Here is an 18,957-nt window from a genome sequence, read left to right as displayed (position 1 = left end):
TATAGCCTCTGGCATGGCTAAAAATGTCCCTCTCTGCACAGCCTGCTTTATTTGAATTCATCCTTTTATAGTTACTTTTCCAAATTTGGAGATTAAGTGTGAGATTAAGAAATGTGCTGCAAATATGAAAGAATAACACAGTGGGGAAATGGGGAATAATAGAAAATATCATGTCATGTGTAATATTTATTGCATCCATCTTGAGAAAAGATCTTTTATCGTTTTAAAATGAATTCCTTCTTCTTGAAGTGTATTTTAGTGAAGCTACACTGGTTGGCTGGTAAATGTAAAGGAACTGTTAGTGGGCGAAAAGGTACTTAACTGTATATTTATATAGATCTCTATACAAGCTTTTTTTTAAAAGCACTTATACAAGCTTTAAATAAAGAATGTATATAGGCTAACTTTCTCGGCTTGGATTGGATTTCTCAGTTGCTGGCAGATTGAACATCACATCGTCTACATACAGATTCGTTTTTTTAAGGTGATAGAACCTGTTCAAACGTACAAACAACAAAATAGCCTGCTTCTGAAGGGTGTTTCCCACATAGTTGTGCTTATGTTCTGTCTTTTCTAAAAAAAAAAAAAAAAAAAAAAAAAAAAATTTACTATCCATGTATTTCTTTACTTGGTAAGTGCTGTAAATCCACTGTATTGTGCACATGTGAATACGCTATATTATGCACTGCAATACACTACCTACCTTTTTTATACTGTTATGTGGATATACTGTAAATTTGTCTTTACAGAGTTCACAAGATGCATGCGCTGTGTAATCACTGATAAAAGACATTTGTGAGGTTTGTTTCTTACAATTTATTGTAGGTATATATCCACCTCATCCAGCGCTCTTTTTGTTTTCTTTTTCAGTTTGAGAAACCACTGCAAACAATTGATTCCAAATGAATCAAACTGAATCGTGAACAAATTCTGAATTTTTGCTAAACTGTTCAATCAAAAGAGTGCTTAATTCATGAATTTGGCATGACTAGTTCTGATTCTAAATTGCTGATAGAAATGACAGTATTGCTGAAATATTATCAGGAAAAATCATTCTCAGCGTGGTATATGCAATATACATTCTCAGACAAGGATTTATCAGTAATGTTTACTGGGGAAAGAGATGTTTCAAGGGTCTTGCAACACCCCTGCTGACAACCACAAATTATCTTTATTTGCATTAAAAAAAAAATTCAAATAATCACCTTCAAATATGTACTATGATGGAAGTTTATAGTTCAGATCTAAACACTGATGCAAATCAGTAATTTGACACTTCAAATAAAGATTGCATTAGGTTATTGTATAATCATGTAAGATATTCCACTTGAGTCCTATCCCAGTTTGACAGTCACTCATTCTCATCTCTTCCGGAACAAATGACGTGGATGGGCTAGTTTTTTAGAAGGAACTTTGCTGCTCCCAGCTGCATTTTAATAAAAACAAACATTGGCCACTCACAGTATATAAACATATGACTTGCCATTCATGAATAAAATGTAAAAAAAAACAACCATATACAAATTTCAGTTCATTGTTCTGATAATAGATAAATATAATCATCCTGTGTGTCCTCATGGCCTTTTATAAATGAAACCTGCATAAAATTTGTATCATAAACCTTATTCAACATTGAATATGTAAAAGTGTTCTTCAAAAAAAAAATCACGATTTGTCCAGATACAAAGTTTTACATCTGATATGTCCTCACTGAGTCTCAGATGAGTCTTACAATCTGTCCTCTGTTTAATCGTAGAGCAGCATCCCACTGAAGATCGTCAGGGGCTCCACTGAGTGGGCAAGTTTACCTGTGACCAGGTCAATGCAGATAGTATCTCCCTCCTGCAGAGGAAGTATGATGTTGAAGATGACTAGGGAGCCAGGAGTGTGCCGTGCCTCGGCCATGGGTTTCTCAAGACCCTCAGGCTGATAGCCTGCCGAATCTCCACGGGCAATACCATAATTGGATTTAGACAAGACTGCCTCAATCTTCACATTCTTGTGACCTGTCAGGACTGCACTGAAGAAGTATCGCCCATTCACAGGAGCAGTGAACAAACCTGTCAAAATACATTTGGTAGAGCATTTATGATTATGACAGTCCTTAATTCACATACAATATGCTTGTCTTTAACATACATACCTGTCTTTGGATTGTAGGCCTTTCTTTCATTGACGAAGACCTTGTTGAAGACTATAGTGCCTGCACTGTCTTGTGGTCGTGTGAGTGCTGCTGAGAATGACAGTCTTGGAACGTTGGCATCCTCTCCGGGAGGTCCTGGTAAGGACAAGAACAGACAAAAAACTTGTTTTATTATATTTATTAATATAAAGTAAAATCATTTTACTGTAATAGTAGAAGAAAAGGTCATGGCAGTAGTAATAGTAAGAATACTGACCTTGTTCACCTCTGAGGCCTAAATAGGAGACAATTAAGAAAAATGTACAGGAAAATATTTTTAATTTTGCCAGTTCTGTTAAAATTGTGGAAAAATAAATAAATAATTCATTCATTTATTCATTAATTTACCTGGAGGTCCTACTGGCCCTGCTTTCCCTTGTGGTCCCTCTCTGCCTGGATTTCCAAGTGGCCCAGGAGGTCCTTTGGATCCTTTCTCTCCTTGAGGACCAGGTGGTCCGGGAGGTCCTGAGGATTGGCCCAAAAGTCATTGTAATAATTGCAAAAAATGCTGGCTGATATTTTAGATGGAGTATAGCAATGTCACACAACAGGACAGTGTTTTATTTTGACTACACTAATGTATTTTTCCTCCCAAATGTCATGTTATGGCTGGTTATAGTAATGAGCACACTACTGAGATAATAAATTATGTTTGAGATAATAAACAATCTTTCATAAATCTAAATAAGGAACAATTTTAGGAGTATCTTCAGGAAATATAACACAACCACTATATAACAACGACGAGGAACTATGCACTGAAGAAACTAAGGTCTTAAATACAAGGGAGAGCTAATGAACTGAACAAAAAGTGCATGATTAATTAGAAAATATGGAAACTAATAAGCGGAGGGGAACACAGGCAAACCAGTATAGGGAAAACAGAACACAATGACAATAAAACAGAACATAACCGTTACGCCAAAATGCTAGACTTGACATTATATTGTCATCAACATAATATTTAACATGACTCAAATAACACCTAATTTTATCCACATTGTATGTTCTTTTTCACAAGCAGAGATTTTTGATTTAGATATTCTTATGACAAAATATATAATTTGTTTTTGTCTTGATATGCACTATCAATCAACAGTTTGGAATAATTATGTTTGTTTTTTTAAGACTCTTATGCTCACCAAGGCAATACAATACAGTAAAACCATAAATGTTGTGAATATTAATTAGAAACATTTATTATTATTATCAATGTTGAAAACAGCTGTGCTTCTAATTTCTTTGTGGAAACCATGATCCATTTCTTTCAGGATTCTTTGATGAATAGAAAGTTCAAAAGAACAGCATTTATTTGAAATATAAATCTTTTGTAACATTATAAATGTTACAAAATGAATGTGTCCCTGCTGAATAAAAGTACTAATTTCTTTAAAAATATATATATTTTTACCCCAATGTTTGAATGGTAGTGTATCACATTTTCCACAAATATATTAAGCAGCACAACTGTTTTCCACATTGATAATAATAAGAAATGTTTCTTGAGCACCAAATCAGCATATTAGAATAATTTCTGAAGGATCATGTGACACTGAAGTCTGGAGTAATAAGGCTGAAAATTCAACTTTGCCATCACAGGAATAAATACAATTTTAAAATACATTCAAATAGAAAACTGTTAATAAAAGACTTCTTTCAAAAATATAAAAAAAATCTTACTTATTCCAAACTAGATAAGATAAATAGATAAGAACCTACCAGTAAAGTCCTGTTCAGTGAAGACCTGGAACTCCTTGAGAACATGCAGTATGGAAGAGTTGAGGTTGTTCATCCTGCCATGAATGTTCTCTAAGTGAACATCATTAATGCTGTTGATGGCCTCACCGTGTGAGATGACTGTGGAGTTTAGGTCATTAACACACGTCCAAAGCCCAGAGACATGTTTGTTCAGGCCATCTTTGATAGTCTGAAGGTTCACTGACAAGGAATCCAGTCTACTGCAGACATCCTCCAACTTCGAGAGTCTCTTATCCAGCCCTTCTCGAGAAAGTTTGCATTCTCCCATTTCAATCATCAAATTGCTGTTAAAGCTACTGATGCCGTCAAAACGTCCTTTACTGTCTTCTTTGTGCTTGTTAAAATCATCCTCAATCTGATCTAACTCTGTGTAAATTCTGTCCTTAGACCTGTTCAGATCAGAAATGGAGTTGCCGTGGTTCTGTATGGTGTTCCTGAAGCCTTTCAGAGTGTCATTGATGGAGCTGAACGTTTGGATTACTCCTGTGAGCTCACCCTGAATGGACTTGAGGTCTTTGCCAAGCTTGCGAGTTATGGTGTTTTGATTATCTATGTTCCTCTTATGGTCAGTCATACTGTTCACGCATTGGCCTGTGCATTTCTCTACCTCTTCTTTCAATTTGCCCACTTCCTCCTGGAGGTTTGAGCATACCTGCGAGCAAACATACTCATCTGAATCTACCTTTCTGCGTAAATCTGTAAGTTCTCCCTGGAACGTATTAAAAGAATAGCTGGTTATGTTTCTTATTTTTTTTAGCTCGCTCTCTATCGTACTACATATGTCGCAATCACGTCCCATGTTCTCCACATCGGTGACGATTTGGTTAAAGTGTTCTCCATCGTGTCCTGTCAGATCCTTAATTTTTTGAACGTCATGGCTTAGATCTTCAATACGGTCAAATAAGGAGTCACCAGACACACTTAATTCCTTTAGCTTGGTGTCAAACTTCTTAATGTCCTCCTCATTGCCAAAAACCTTCCATTCCAGGCTTTTCACAGTATCTGCTGTCTCACTCCCTTTTGGACCGCACGTCTCTGTGCACAAATTAATCGCTGATTTAAGTCCACTGTCGAGATCATTTGTTTTGTTCCCTAACCGTTCCAGGTTATTTTTGTGATCGTTAATGAAACGCTTCAAGTCTTGGATGCCTATTTCCATGGTAGATATTCTATAACCATGATCATCATTTCGATTGAGGACAGAGTTTTTTATCTGGCCGATCTCTCTCTGGACAAACTCCTTCATACTTGTTTCAGTATGGGAGCATTTTTGCTCAGTTTTTCTCACAGTCCCGTTCAGTCTTCTCTCCAGGTCTCTAAGACGACTGTTCAGTTTTTCATCAAGTGCTTTTCCCCGACCACCATTCCCATTGCCTGATCCTCTCAACTCTTTTTCAAGACGTCCTCTAAGGATATCATACGTCTCTGCAGTCGAACTGACCTTCCTCTCAATGTCACTAAGTCTCCTGCCAAGATCGCTCAGGGAATCACAGCAACTCTGAGAGCGTGACAGTTCCCTCTCAAGCATCTCTACAGTTTGACGGTGGTGCTGCTCCATCACACTGATGTGCTTCTCCAGCGCTCGGATCCTCTCTCTGTCTTCTTGCTGTTGCCTTTGCATGCTCTCCACTCCAGTTTGGCAAGACGAGCAAGACAGTGTCACTCGCCGTTCCAGCTCCCTGAGAATCTCCTCTTTAAATGTGCTATACCGACTATCCAATTCGTTCCCAATTCCATTGCTGCCCACAAGATGGTTGTTGATGCTGGTGAGGGTCTTGTCATGGACCTGTGTCATGTTGTCCAGCATGTCCAGTTTGGTCTGGATGCTGTGAATGGTCTGGGCAGCGTCGGCTAGATTGTTGCCGCCACTGATGCCTTCCCTTTGAGATTCCTCGTGCATTTTCTTATTCATGTTGTGTACGGTTGAGTGGAGGTTGTGAAGGTCTTTATTCAAGCTTTGAATTTGTTCCTCAAGTTGTCTAATCTTGTTGCTGTCACTTCTCCCTATGAATAACATTGATTAACATTGAAGTTATTTAACATTTACTAATTCACCTTCCTGTTTTAACCCTAGAATGCATGACCCATGATACCTATAATGTTTTTTGATTAAGACATAAAATAAAAACAAAATGCTGCAGCAATTAAAATATTCTCAAAATCACAACCTAGCAGATCAATTTAACTCCCTTTATGCATTCTAGGGTGGGAAGTGTAACACCATACCTTCTTCACCAGTATGTCTGCCACTGGTGTCCTGTGTGGCAGAGGAGCCTTCACTACAATCATCACCTGAGTAACCATGACAGCACTTCCATTCCATCTCTGTGACCATTTTATAGGCAACCTTGTACCGTGGTCTTCTAAAAGTCCGATACCTGTGGTGTGAGATATTTTGTCATATTCGGTTCTAACAAGAGCTGAAACTATGAATATGAACTATATGTATACTAGTCCAACTTGACTTTTTTGTTATACGTTTATCTCTGTAAAGCTGCTTTGAAACAATCTACATTGTTAAAAGCGCTATATAAATGAAGATGACTTGACTTGTTGTAAAATTCAAGATTTAAAATGTGTGTACTTTTCTGACATTTATGAAAATGGAGACTTAAAGCTGACAAGTTTAATTTAATCATCTTTCACGACTTTAACCGGCGCGTCTCTATTGGCACTGCTCAAGTAGGCAGATAGAAAATATTACGTTCATATCCTAGGCTATGTATCGCTTTTCAGAAGGCCACAACTCTGCTAGGAAACAGTACAATAAAGGCCTGTTCTTCATTTTCTTAGAGCTGTTGTTTCTGGGCATGTTTTTGTTATTTTATTCAGTCAAAGCTTTCAGTACATCATTAAAATCTTTGAAAGTGTTTGCTTTGCTCTGGCAAGCCTCTTGTGTGTCTTACTTAACTTTCAAGTGCACTTGTTGCTATTATTAGAACATTGTTTATACTCCATTTATACTTGTGATGTGGCTTCTGTATAAGGGAATAGTATTATGGCTGTCTTTGAAGATCTTGGATAAAACTGAGGTTTACTGAGACCTAAGAAAAAAGTCAACTTCATCTTGGACTTATGGCTGAAATTTGTTCTCTAAAAAATGATTAAAATAACAACATTACAAGTAACTTGTACATTAGCAGTTTCATCAGAGACAGATTTCTGTCTCAATTTCTCTCCAATCTCATTCCACAAATAGTTTGGTGGACATACATCCCGCTGAGAGAGGGACATAGGCCAAAACTTTCCAGTTTGACACTGTCATAATAGTGAGTGGTAACCAAGATTACATGAAATGCAATTTGGCAGTGTTTTTGCTCATGAATACTTACAAAACCACATGGGAACATTGGCCCCAAGCACAGCGCTGGTATTCAGGTTTCACATAGGTCTCCACTCCATCTTCCATTACACAGCTTACAGTCCGTGTCACTACGTAGGCACACCAGTTTCTGTTTGTGTACAAAGCATGGGCAAATTATTCTTCTTAAGGCTACAATTAAAATGGTTGAGGACTGCCATCTTCATTGTAGACATTGTAGACAAACTAAATTAAAAAGTTATCTGTAATAAAAGTACAAATAATAGGCCTTCAAAACCAACACTTTCCTCCAATGACGCCAATAAAGCATCACATCAGTGCAACCAGTTAGCAAGGTTATGACATCATTAGGGTTGGCAACAAGTGCTGGTCCTTATTCAAATAAGTTTGATTGACAAGCGATCTGACCAATCATAACACCGACAAACAAACCAGATCTGTTGTGACACATTAAAGAGCCAGAAAACGGTATTTATTGTTTGAACTTCTTAAAAAATGACAATTTGAAAGCTGAGACTTTGTTTCACACCAAAAGTAACCTGTCTTGTCTGTTGGTCAGTGTCCTCTTTACTCCTCTTTATGTGAGAACGTGATGTTTGGCGTGAGAGCACCATGGCTTGTCGGACGTAGCAACAGTAACTATGGGGGACGGGTCTTTGCGTAGGGTCAATTGACATTCTGTTCAATTAAGAGCATGTGCAATCCTCTACTGATGTGAAAATGGCAGACTATCTGACAGAGTTCCCTGCACTACTGAACAACACCGCTACTAAATCTACTGGGTGAAACAGACAAGCATGGCTGATTCACAAACAAATGACTCCAGTTCTTTTTAGTGAGACAAAACTTTCAGCGCAAGTATATTCAGACTACTAAACAAATGTCTCTTATAAACCACTTATTTTTGGTGAATCAAAACTTACAGCTGACCAGTGTAGTCTGATTCCCGAATGAGAGACTCTAATGATGAATCAAACATACACAACTATGGCTTTTATTATTACTATGTGCAAGGCTGCGTTGTAATTATATAAATAGTCTGACGTGCTACATCACGTTTCATAATTGTTACCCTGGATCACAAAACCAGTCACAAGTAGCAAGGGTATATTTGTGGCAATAGCCAACAATACATTTTATGGGTCAAAATTATCGATATTTCTTTTATGCCAACAATCATTAGGCTATTAAGTAAAGAGATCATGTTCCATGAAGATATTTTGTAAATTTCCTACCGTAAATATATAAAACATTTATTTTTGTGAGTGAATGCAGCACAATTGCGAACATAAATGGACAACTTTAAAGGCGATTTTAGAAACCCTCAGATTCCAGATTTTCAAATAGTTGTATCTCGGCCAAATATTGTCATATCCTAACAAACCACACATCAAAGCTTATTTATTCAGCTCTCAGATGATGTATAACTATAACTGGATGTATAATTCTCAATTTCAAAAAATGTACCCATGTGACTGGTTTTGTGGTCCAGGGTCACATTTGGTGTTTTCAGTTTATTGGAGAGGCTTGGATCTGTGAACCACAGTAAATGCTGCTTCAGATGAAGTACATCTTTGCAATGGCTGTTAGGTCACTTATTATGACAGCCATCTTCCCAAATTTGTAAAAAAAAAAAAAAAAAAAAAAAACATCCTGGGTTTTTCCACCAAAATAAAAGCTTGAAAGGTAAGAAATTAAGACAGCAATAATTTGTAAATCTCGATTATTATTTTTAAATACAATTTTTTTTACTTAACAGTAGGCTACAATAGTAATACATTTATTTTTTCCCCCTATTTTTAATAAATTTCATTTAAATAATTCCCCTAATTTAAATTAAGTCAAATATTTTTTTTTAACAACAATAGTAATAGTAATTTGAATTATTATTGTTGTTGTTATAGTATAGTTGTTGAATGGGTAAAAAAAAAAAGGTTATACTTCTTTGTCTTTAGCCTGATTAATGAATTGAATATGTTGGCACATTTTTGTTTGTTGAGTAATGTCACCTCTAAAAAAACTGTGAAAAGTATATAAAAAGTCTCTGTAAACAAACCTTTTGCAAGGATTGTTTTACATTTATTTATTATTGAAATGATCTCACTGAACGACTGAAATCGTTAAAGCAACACTAAGGAACATTTTTTACCTTAAAATAATGTTTCCAAAATCGTATCAGTGGTTCATCAAGTCGTAACAGGGTGAAAGGCACTTCTGGATTCGCTTTGCAGCCCTATATCTGCTATAACCACACTATGCAAGGTTGCCAAACCGGGTCGCGTTTCTGTAGTTCGAATGAGACATAAGAAAACTACAAATTTGACTTGCTTTACGTCAAGCGTTACAATAGTCATTATTTAGTTTTTCTTCGTTTCTGATGTCGCAATACATCATTCTTTCATGAAATCATGTAACATACTCTACCTTGTCTGTGGACATCGTTCATTCCAAAGCTAAATAAAGCTAGATAAACAGCGAGCGTGTGCGTGCGACAGTAGCTGCGGGCGGCGAAATTATTTACGACAGCGGTAATGGACAATTCCGCTTCCAACCTGTAGGGCGACCGAAGAGGAAAAGTTCCTTAGTGTTGCTTTAAGAGGAATCAGAATTGGAAACTTAATGATTCTTCATGATTCCAATCCAGCTTATCAAAAAATATAAGAGTTTATTTGGTTTTCAGACATTTTTTGTCACTTGGGTTTATTTGATGTGTATATCTTAAACATCCACCCATCCTGTGAGAGAATGAGGGGAGAGATGTCGCCATTCTGCTCAAATATATACATCTGCTCTGGGCACATATACAGTATTTATTTGGAATAAATACTTCATATAATACTGGAATGGATAATACTATATTTAAAAAAAAAGTCAATATGGTAAACAAAAGATTCTTATTTTTGTTCATGTGGAATTATCTTCATATTCAATGAGAGTTTAATGTAGTTTCCCCAACACCTTGGAGAGCTGTATGATTTAAAAACAAATTTTCTGATTAAAGTGATAAATGATGCTGTTTTCTCAGGGAGCGTGTTTAGATGGAATCGAAACCAGGCTGGAATACAATGTGACTGGTTCATTAAAATAACTCATTGAGTCTGGTTAGTCATTCGTTATCATGAGCAGTGCTGAGACTGGAATGTCTCGATGCATCAACTGCAAGTGCTTTGCTCTCACACATACAAATAAATGGGGCCCAGACACTCAGAGTACACAAGTTCAACACGGACATCTTCACCACAGACAACCGTGCTTTTCAAATTCTACACTCACTCAATCTCAGACAAGGTGCATTTATTTGTGTTTCTGTGGACCTAAATATTGACTGAGTCTTTTCATCATGCATTATAAATACAAAATGTTGTGTTTGTTTGTAAAATAGTGTGAAATATTTATATGCATATCCTACTGTGTATGCAAATTTGGATTGGGTGTGTGATGAAAGAGCTTGTATAGACATTCTGAATATAACCCAACATTAATAGCAAATTTATGGATGGATTCATGGACGTGTGCACATGCATTAATTAGGACACGCATACAAATTGTGGTATTTGGGGTAGACAACTAAAGAGTGATGGCAGTAGAACACTGAGCCATTGTTTCTGTTGGAGTCTGGGGGTGGTTTAAGAAAAAAGAAAGACAAAGGCCTGGGTCCATGTATACCATTGAGAAAGGAAATAGTGGTTCTCAGCTTTATCAAATTTGAGAGAGGAAAAGTAAACAAAAACTTTGGAGTCACAATGGCTTCTTTGTCTCATATGTACACAAATCCATTTTGATTGTGTTCGAGATCAGTCTTAAGAATGAGTTCCAGTGTTGTATTCTTGCTCCCGGTTTAATTACCACACAATGGTTGTTCAGGATTGGAAGCAGTATACTTTTTTGGGTGTTGGAAATAACTCTGTCTGTAAACACTTCCAGTCATTTGATTATTTTTAAGACACTGGTACCTGCCAGCATACATTTTTATACAAGAATAAAATTCACTGCTTAGCCATATAAACAAGAAGACCCAGACGCAAGTGTCAGGCCTGTGCCACTCAGACTCAAGAACATCTAGCTGAAGGCGACTGAATATAAACACTTTCCCTCAAAGGATAAAAATCCACAGGACCCAATTTGGCAAGGAATGAAGTATCACTTCAACATCTCAAGCAGAAACAGAACTAGGACGGAAATAATAGCGAGAATACACAGTAACAGGTTAATGTATTGCTACGCTCAAAAGAGAAACCGTGGGTAGGCCTGCAGGGTAATTGAGTTATCCATACAAACAAAGCTCAAATATATTTAAGCAAGCTGTCTAAAGGCAGATTCGTTTTTCTGCATGCAATCTAAAGGTCACCTTTTGAAAATCTGTTTTCACGGTTTTCCCCCACTAGACTTATTTTCAGACTTTTTCCACACTGAATGATACCAATACATCATTAATGTGCAGAACCACAGAAATTCATATAAAGCCCAAATACCTTTTTACATTGTCCAAAATATCTCTGTACAAAGATTAGCATTTGGCTTGGTCAGTGTCCCTACATTGCTCCCATATCATATTTACTTGTTATATCCAGTTTCACAAACGTTTGCAATTATGGGTTAGAAAGTATGTGTTTCCCATTTGAAATCTAAATGATTTGCATAAGGTTGAGCTCAGCAAACTGTTTTGTGAGATGCTTACACAATCTCCCAACAAGCAAACACTGTGCACACATTTGCTGAGGCTACTACATATATATATGTATACAGACTTTACATCAAAGCTGAAACTAACAAAGTTTCTGCAATGTGATAAGTTTTGTCATAGCAGGAACTACTTAGGTTTACGTTTCCGGCCAATGCATTGCAGTGCAAGACGCATTTGACAAAACAAATTTGTTAAAAGGTAAAGGCTCCTAATATTACAGTGTGTATATATATAGTTATTTCAGTCTTTCATGCATCTGTTACAGAGAAATAGCAAATAGCATAAAGTTTGTCTGCAGAAAATATTCATTTGACACATTTGTTCTGCTGGATTGAAAGCATCTGTGCATACCAGCTATTTATAGGGCATAATGTGGACTGACTCAGTACAACTCGATCAAAAGTAGAGGGGCAAATGATATCATCCAAGATATTGCACAGACAGGAAACATGACACACTGTGAAGGAGGGTTTCAGCTACCACAAGTCGTGTAATATTTCACACATCTGTAAAAACAAAACAGAGTTCAAACAGCCTTAAGCAGTGGTGCCAGGGGCCAACACATTCTTTCCCGCAGAACCTCTGTACACCACTGGGTTGTGCTAATGCCAGGATAAGTGCACTTAAGGTCTTCACCGTTTGGCCTCCGTCCCATTGCACATGCATTAACGTCTGCTTAGTAGGCTAATGCCAAAAAAGGGAAGACCTGTCCAACAGTAGCTCACGCTCGCAGGGCTAGAGTCTGTGATTTCATACTGGTCTTCTTAGTGACCAGAAACTAGTAAACTCATAACAGCATGAACTTATATTTGCAATATTAGCATATCAGCTCCGTGTAAGACAGGTACGTGTAACGTGTGACACACCACGTGATCTTGAAAATCCAGCTTGAATGTTAGCAAGCAATGGTACACGACTTAATGAAGTGCTTTGACAGTTGTGATGATCAGGGAGTAATTTCAGATAGCATATGGATTATTTTATTAATATAAACATGTAGTAGAACATATCTCTAATATCAGTTCATTTAGATGTTAGGCCCACCACATGAAGGACATTTATTTTTACATGACAAAGTGTACAGTGTAATTTTTTTAATTTTTCAATGTACAAATGTATTACTTATTATTATTAATATGATTAAATTTTCAAATTATCAACTCAGACCTGTTGTTGCTAAAATGAAAACTCGTTTGTCTCTTACCTATGTCTACTGGTCACCTTAGATCCACTCTGTGCAGCAGATACAGACTGACTCTCATCCACATGTTGAGTGTATCGTGATGCGTAGGTTCCCGCTCCCCAAATATCTCCGGGCAAAATCAGAGCCAACATAGCGAATATGTAAACAAAATATAGTGCCATGACTTAGTAGTTTGAGAAGTAAAAACAGAATTTAAAAATGCGATCGTTAAAAAAAAGTACATCCAAAAACTTCAACGTAGAAAATCCGACTTGTACACACCGAGCGCAGTCCAACAGCCCCGCTAACTCTCCATGAGTCGATGTTCAGCACTGATATTTCATAAAGTTCTGTGTAGCTAAATGTTTATGCCCCGCCGTCATCATTTCGCGCAGTGTCCATTAATCGCAAAAGATGCTCCTGTCAGTTTCCCCATGACACACGGTCCGCAGTCAAACCCTGATGAGAAGTGTCCGGTTTTTTCTCTCTTTCTTGTCTGCCCAGTCATAATGTGAAAACTGCCCTGAACAGATCCAAAACTCTCTCTCTCTCTCTCTCTCTCTTTCTCTCTCTCTCTCTCTCTCTCTCTCAGGAAGGAACCACGCTCTGCTTTTAAATTTTGGGTCCCTACTGGATTTCTTTTCAAATGTGAGCATAAACTCTAATTATAACAGACATATAACTGTTATCTATTTAACCCATTGTCTTTTCATTACTCTTGACTGGTGGGAATTTGACCCACTTTTAAAAAGAAAATCAGTTATGACTGCTCACATTTGTTTGTAAATTCCTAATATATACCAGGGGTTTTCATACGTTTTGCCTAATAAGATCTCCAAATATGATGATAGCTAAAGGTAGCTATAGCCTATAGGCCTATACTTTCATGTAGCCTACTACTCATTTATAATGTGTGTGTCTTCAATGGCTTTTTATACTGTCGCTGTATTGAAATATTTGCTATAGTTGACATTGCATTTTCTTCAACCTGCTATTATGGTTAGATGTATAAACCTGAAGATAAACATTTTCAATTAAATTCAGATTCATTTTTGTAAAGCCCTGTGTTAAAAAATTATTTAAAAAATACTGTGCTAAAAATAGTTTTATAATTATTTAAAAGTGCAGTATGTAATATTGACTGAAAGCTAGTGGTTGAAATGGGTACTGCAGTCCAAAATAAAAAAATTATAATTGTTTCTTATTTTATTATTTAATTATTTCCTGCCAACTGACAAGTAGCCGGCGGGATCACACAGACTAAAACAAAAACAGGCATTCCAACACGGATCGCACAATTTAAAGCAGAATAATTGGCTGTAGCATTGTTTTTCTGAGAAACAAGTATGTCATCTTAGCATGTTTCCTAAATCGCAAACATATTATGGTATTTTTATGCTTTAGTGCAGTCAAAAAAATTACATGCACCATTAAAGTTATAACATGACAGCCCTAAAATTAAAAAGAAAAAGATTTAAAAAAAAGTTTCTGCTCTCTCAAATTTTCTAAACCCCAGTTTAAAAAACCCTGAAATATACAAAACGGAAAGAAGAGACCCAAGCTGTCCCAGTTCTGGCCTGGAATTCACTGGACAGTTTCCTCTGATCTCAAGGTTGCTGAGATAGCATCACATAATTGCTGTGATCTTAAAGCAATGCCAAAGGGAGGATCCAAGCTGTTAAGAGACATGACCTAACCTACCCTAACCATCAAAGATTGTTCCGGTCTACTGGACCAGAATAACAGCCTCAGCAAATTTTCATCTCTAGCCGCATCTCTTGTCTAAGTCAAGTTTTGTCTTAAGAGAGTGGCTAGACATCAGCATTGAGGACTATGACAACTTGTAGTGTCTCAGTTATGGCAGTGATAATGTAAGAACCCAGGCAGACAGCAGTTGAAACATTCAAGGTTAGTTTGAGTGAGGTCTTTCTTCTTGGCCAGATGTGAGGAAAAAGTGTGTGAATGCAAGTGTGGTGTGTTTTGAATTCCCTTCCACAGTTTGATCTAAAAATATGTGTGTGTAAAAGCACACATCTTATTAGTAATATTTAAATTTTTTACCAAACTCTGTTTGCATCAGACAGGTTCAAATCTCTTTTAATCCATGTCTGTCTACCACAGAGAGCGAAAGACACTTTTGATGAATCATTTTAATATTCATTGCATTTTGATGTCATTCAACCACAATTTTCCAGTTTCTATTTGAGTTTAGTCTGCACTATATACTCCGATTTCCCTTTAAACTTGGCTGTGTAGACTTTAGCCAACATTGGATCTTCCCAACTTTCATTTTGAAACTGAAAGCACTGTTAAATCCCTGGACTTTGTATAACAGATTAAAATTCCTGAGGGAACAGTTTATTTGCAATCAGTGAACAAAAACTGTGGTACACAACACGGAACAAACTGGGGGTGTTGTGGTACATTCTTCTCAGGGATTCACAGAGAGATTTCTGAGAAATGATGAAGACATGGGTTATGTCCCTTTTATTAAGCTTTATTTTTGGCCTTTTATGAGTATATATGAGACAGGAAACAATGGAAAGGAGAGAGAGGGGAACAGGACAGGCAAAGGACTTCGAGCCAGAACTTGAACTAGGGTCGCCTGAAGCACAGGCTATTGCTCTGACAACATATACGTTTTTGTATTCAAAGAAGTCTTAAAGAAATAAGTTTAACCAAAAATTTAAAATCTGTCATAATTTTCTCAATGTCCAGCATTCGTACTTTGAGAACCAAAGTATCATAGAAGTCAACCATATATCTTGTGCACTGTATTCCAAGTCTTCTGATAGCCATATGATACTGTAGTTTTATGTGACAAAACAGATTTTTCCCTCCTGTGAGCTGTGAACCAGAGAATTTGATTGAGCAGTGGTGAACTTATGAATCCGATAAACCTGATTCATGAGCAAATGAGGTTTTGTGAACCATTTGTGAACTTAAAAGAATGACTTATCTCATAAGCTGTAATGAATATGCAAAGAATGGAACAACATGAAGGTAAATTATTTAATTTTGACTGAACTATGCCTTTAAATATTTTTTTACAGACCCTCATTAATTCTACACATCAGCCTCCTTTCCCTGAATCAGTTTTTTTCTGAAGTTCAATATGTTTACATTCTTTCTGTCTTGACCTGCCATCCTAACACCAGTGGGTCATGGCATTTTGTTTGGTTTAGTTGTGAGTGTTATCTGTATGTTGTTATTTTACACTTAGAAACAGCCCAAGAATGCCAGTGATTGCCACCCACCACCAATATATTTTACAAGATCACAGTAGTTACGCGATTTAAAAAAACAAAACAAATACTACTTGAATTCATGGTCGGTTAGTTTAATAGGAGTCATTGAGAGCCGTTAAACCCCAGTGCACTGCCCTATGGTTTGCCTCCAGCATGCTGTCAGAGTCTCTGCACACATTCCAAAAGTTAACATAAATACATTCAATCAACCTCAATGACAGCTGCACTCCCTGCAACACAGTCCCGTTAAAACCAATCTCTGGGATTTGACTCGTTGCTTCTGAGAGCACAGTCACCGTGTCTGTCTTTAACTGGAAGGGATTATTTTCACTGTGTCATGACATTGCTGCTTGCCTCCTCAGACATGGGATAATCCTCAACTCATGATTTAAGTGGCCTTAAGTGTTTTTAAAACAGGAAACCTCACCATGAAATGAACAATTAACCATGAACAATTATTTTTTTTCTTTATTTATGGAATATTGCAGTATATTACAAATGATCTATCTGTGTACATCATTATTATTATTTTTTAATTCATGTGCCCTCATAATCAAAACTTCCCCTTCCACTTGCAGCAACATCTCTTCTCTGATGACGTGTTTACTGGTGTGAGGGCGGGACAACCTGTCACTCACATGACATCACAGTAATCGCAAACTACAATGAACCAACGATGCAATCAATTACAAATGGTCACAATCAAGTGACATTTTTTTTCTTGTTCGAGAAGCCGTTTCACTTAAATAGGGAAGAAAAGACTTTCACAACTTCTGTTTCATGCAGACTTTAAAGTGAAAAAAAATAAAGACCTGCTCTATGACTCGATAACGATGTCCAGTTTATGAACAAATCATTTTTTGAGACGATTATTTTTATTGAACCTATTGAATTGTATTATGCCGCATCGGATGATTTGTGAATTCAACTTATCCAACAGCATTGAGCAACTGATTCAATGATCCGGACCGGTGAATAGCTTGTGTTTTGTGTGTTATTAGGAAGGAAAACTAGGTCAGAAGGTTAGAAGCAATTAAACACAATTCTCCTTTTTGTATTATGCATGTACACAATTACCATAATAAGTTTTCAGATATTTAGGAAACCATGCTAAGGTCACATATCTGTTTCTTTGAAAGACAATGTTACAGCCAATTATTCTACTTCCGTGTCGGAATGTCTATTTTTGTTTTGGTCTGTGTGATTCTGCCCACTGCCAATTTATTTACCCAATAGTATTCCGACACCAGTTGCCAGCTGGCTGAAAACACAGCGTATTGTAGCCACGGAGGCCAGCAAACGAACTAGGTCAGAGATCACAGATTCTACCCGACCTAAAAAGCTTCGACATCCATCTAAAAAGCTCTATGTCCAGAGGCATATTAAAGGGCACCTATTATGCAAAATTCACTTTTACATGGTGTTTGAACATAAAAGTGTGTTGGCAGTGTGTGTACACAACCACCCTATAATGATAAAAATCCACCCAGTGCTTTTTTTTATAATCCCCATAAATCATAAGCACTGTCTCAGAACAAGCTGTTCTCAGATTCGGGGCAATGTGACGTCACTTTGCACAGGCCCCTCCCACGACTGTTGATTGACACTGCAGTTTGAGCATAGACCCGCCCTGAGTGAGCTGGACACAGAGTCTGCCATTGTTTCGACGCTTGAGCAGCTGTAGACAAGAATGTCTCCTAAGCGATTGAGGTGTTTTGTTGTTGGATGTAAGAATGAACATAGCAGTCTTCATTTACTCCCGTTGTTACTCGAGGATGGATCTGTACTGTTTGTGATCCAGCTTACGGTCTTCAGAGTGACAGGACTAACGTTACTGACCACGGCAGAAATGAAAGTGAGAGCACGCACTTTATGACAGCTCATCGAGTTATTTTACGGATATAAGGTTTACCAGTTTAGCACCCACTGAAAAGGTGTGTATATATTTGTTTACTGTTAGTTGTAACGAGTGTTTTGTGTACTTCGCTGTGTATGTTGTTGATAATGAAAAGGAGAGAGAGAGAGAGAGAGTTTATGGATAAGACTTTAATGCGCACTTCTTATACTGTGTTTATTCAGCTCTTACAGTGATTCTCTGGAGTAAAACTAACGCTCATCTTTTGTGTGATGTACAATAAACTTCACTGAACTCGTCAGTATATTTTGGTCATCATTCGGACGGGGTTTGCTACAGCAGGCTTGTATTAATAGTGGATAAAAGCAGATGACAAATAAGTTATAACCATAATTAAACTAAACTATATCTGTTCTATCTCCATACAGCATATATTCTCTGGCTCTGTGGGCATTATTGTCCGACTCCGAGTCGAAATGAACAGCGTTACTGAGAGTTTCTGTTCTGATATTATCAGATGAGATTGTCCTGGCTCTGAGCGCGAGCTCGTGATGCTCCGCCCCCTGGGCCGGCAGCAGCAGTTCATTTGCATTTAAAGGGATACACACTAAAACAGCATGTTTTTCTGAGCTCCAAAAAATGACAATTTAAACATGCTGTAAAAAAATTATCTGTTGGGTATTTTGAGCTAAAACTTCACATACATACTCTGGGGACATCAGAGA

General features: G+C 37.2%; 1 protein-coding gene across 1 annotated transcript; it reads right to left on the bottom strand.

The window, feature by feature from the left end:
- Positions 1-1,216: 1,216 nt before the first annotated feature.
- emilin1a (elastin microfibril interfacer 1a) lies at positions 1,217-13,707 on the bottom strand. The gene is made up of 8 exons (XM_084091158.1): positions 13,151-13,707; positions 7,273-7,392; positions 6,167-6,318; positions 3,902-5,944; positions 2,531-2,647; positions 2,400-2,417; positions 2,144-2,278; positions 1,217-2,060 (listed from the first exon to the last, which is right to left on the bottom strand). Exons 1-8 carry the CDS (start codon positions 13,309-13,311, stop codon positions 1,747-1,749), a joined length of 3,060 nt encoding a protein of 1,019 aa, XP_083947284.1. The 5' UTR covers positions 13,312-13,707; the 3' UTR covers positions 1,217-1,746.
- Between the last annotated feature and the right edge of the window lie 5,250 nt (positions 13,708-18,957).

The sequence above is a fragment of the Abramis brama genome (genome assembly GCF_963993115.1).
Source record: "Abramis brama genome assembly, chromosome: 18".
Classification (NCBI taxonomy): Eukaryota; Metazoa; Chordata; class Actinopteri; order Cypriniformes; family Leuciscidae; genus Abramis; species Abramis brama.
The sequence above is the reverse complement of the archived record's forward strand: the minus strand, read 5'-3'. Positions and strand labels throughout refer to the sequence as shown.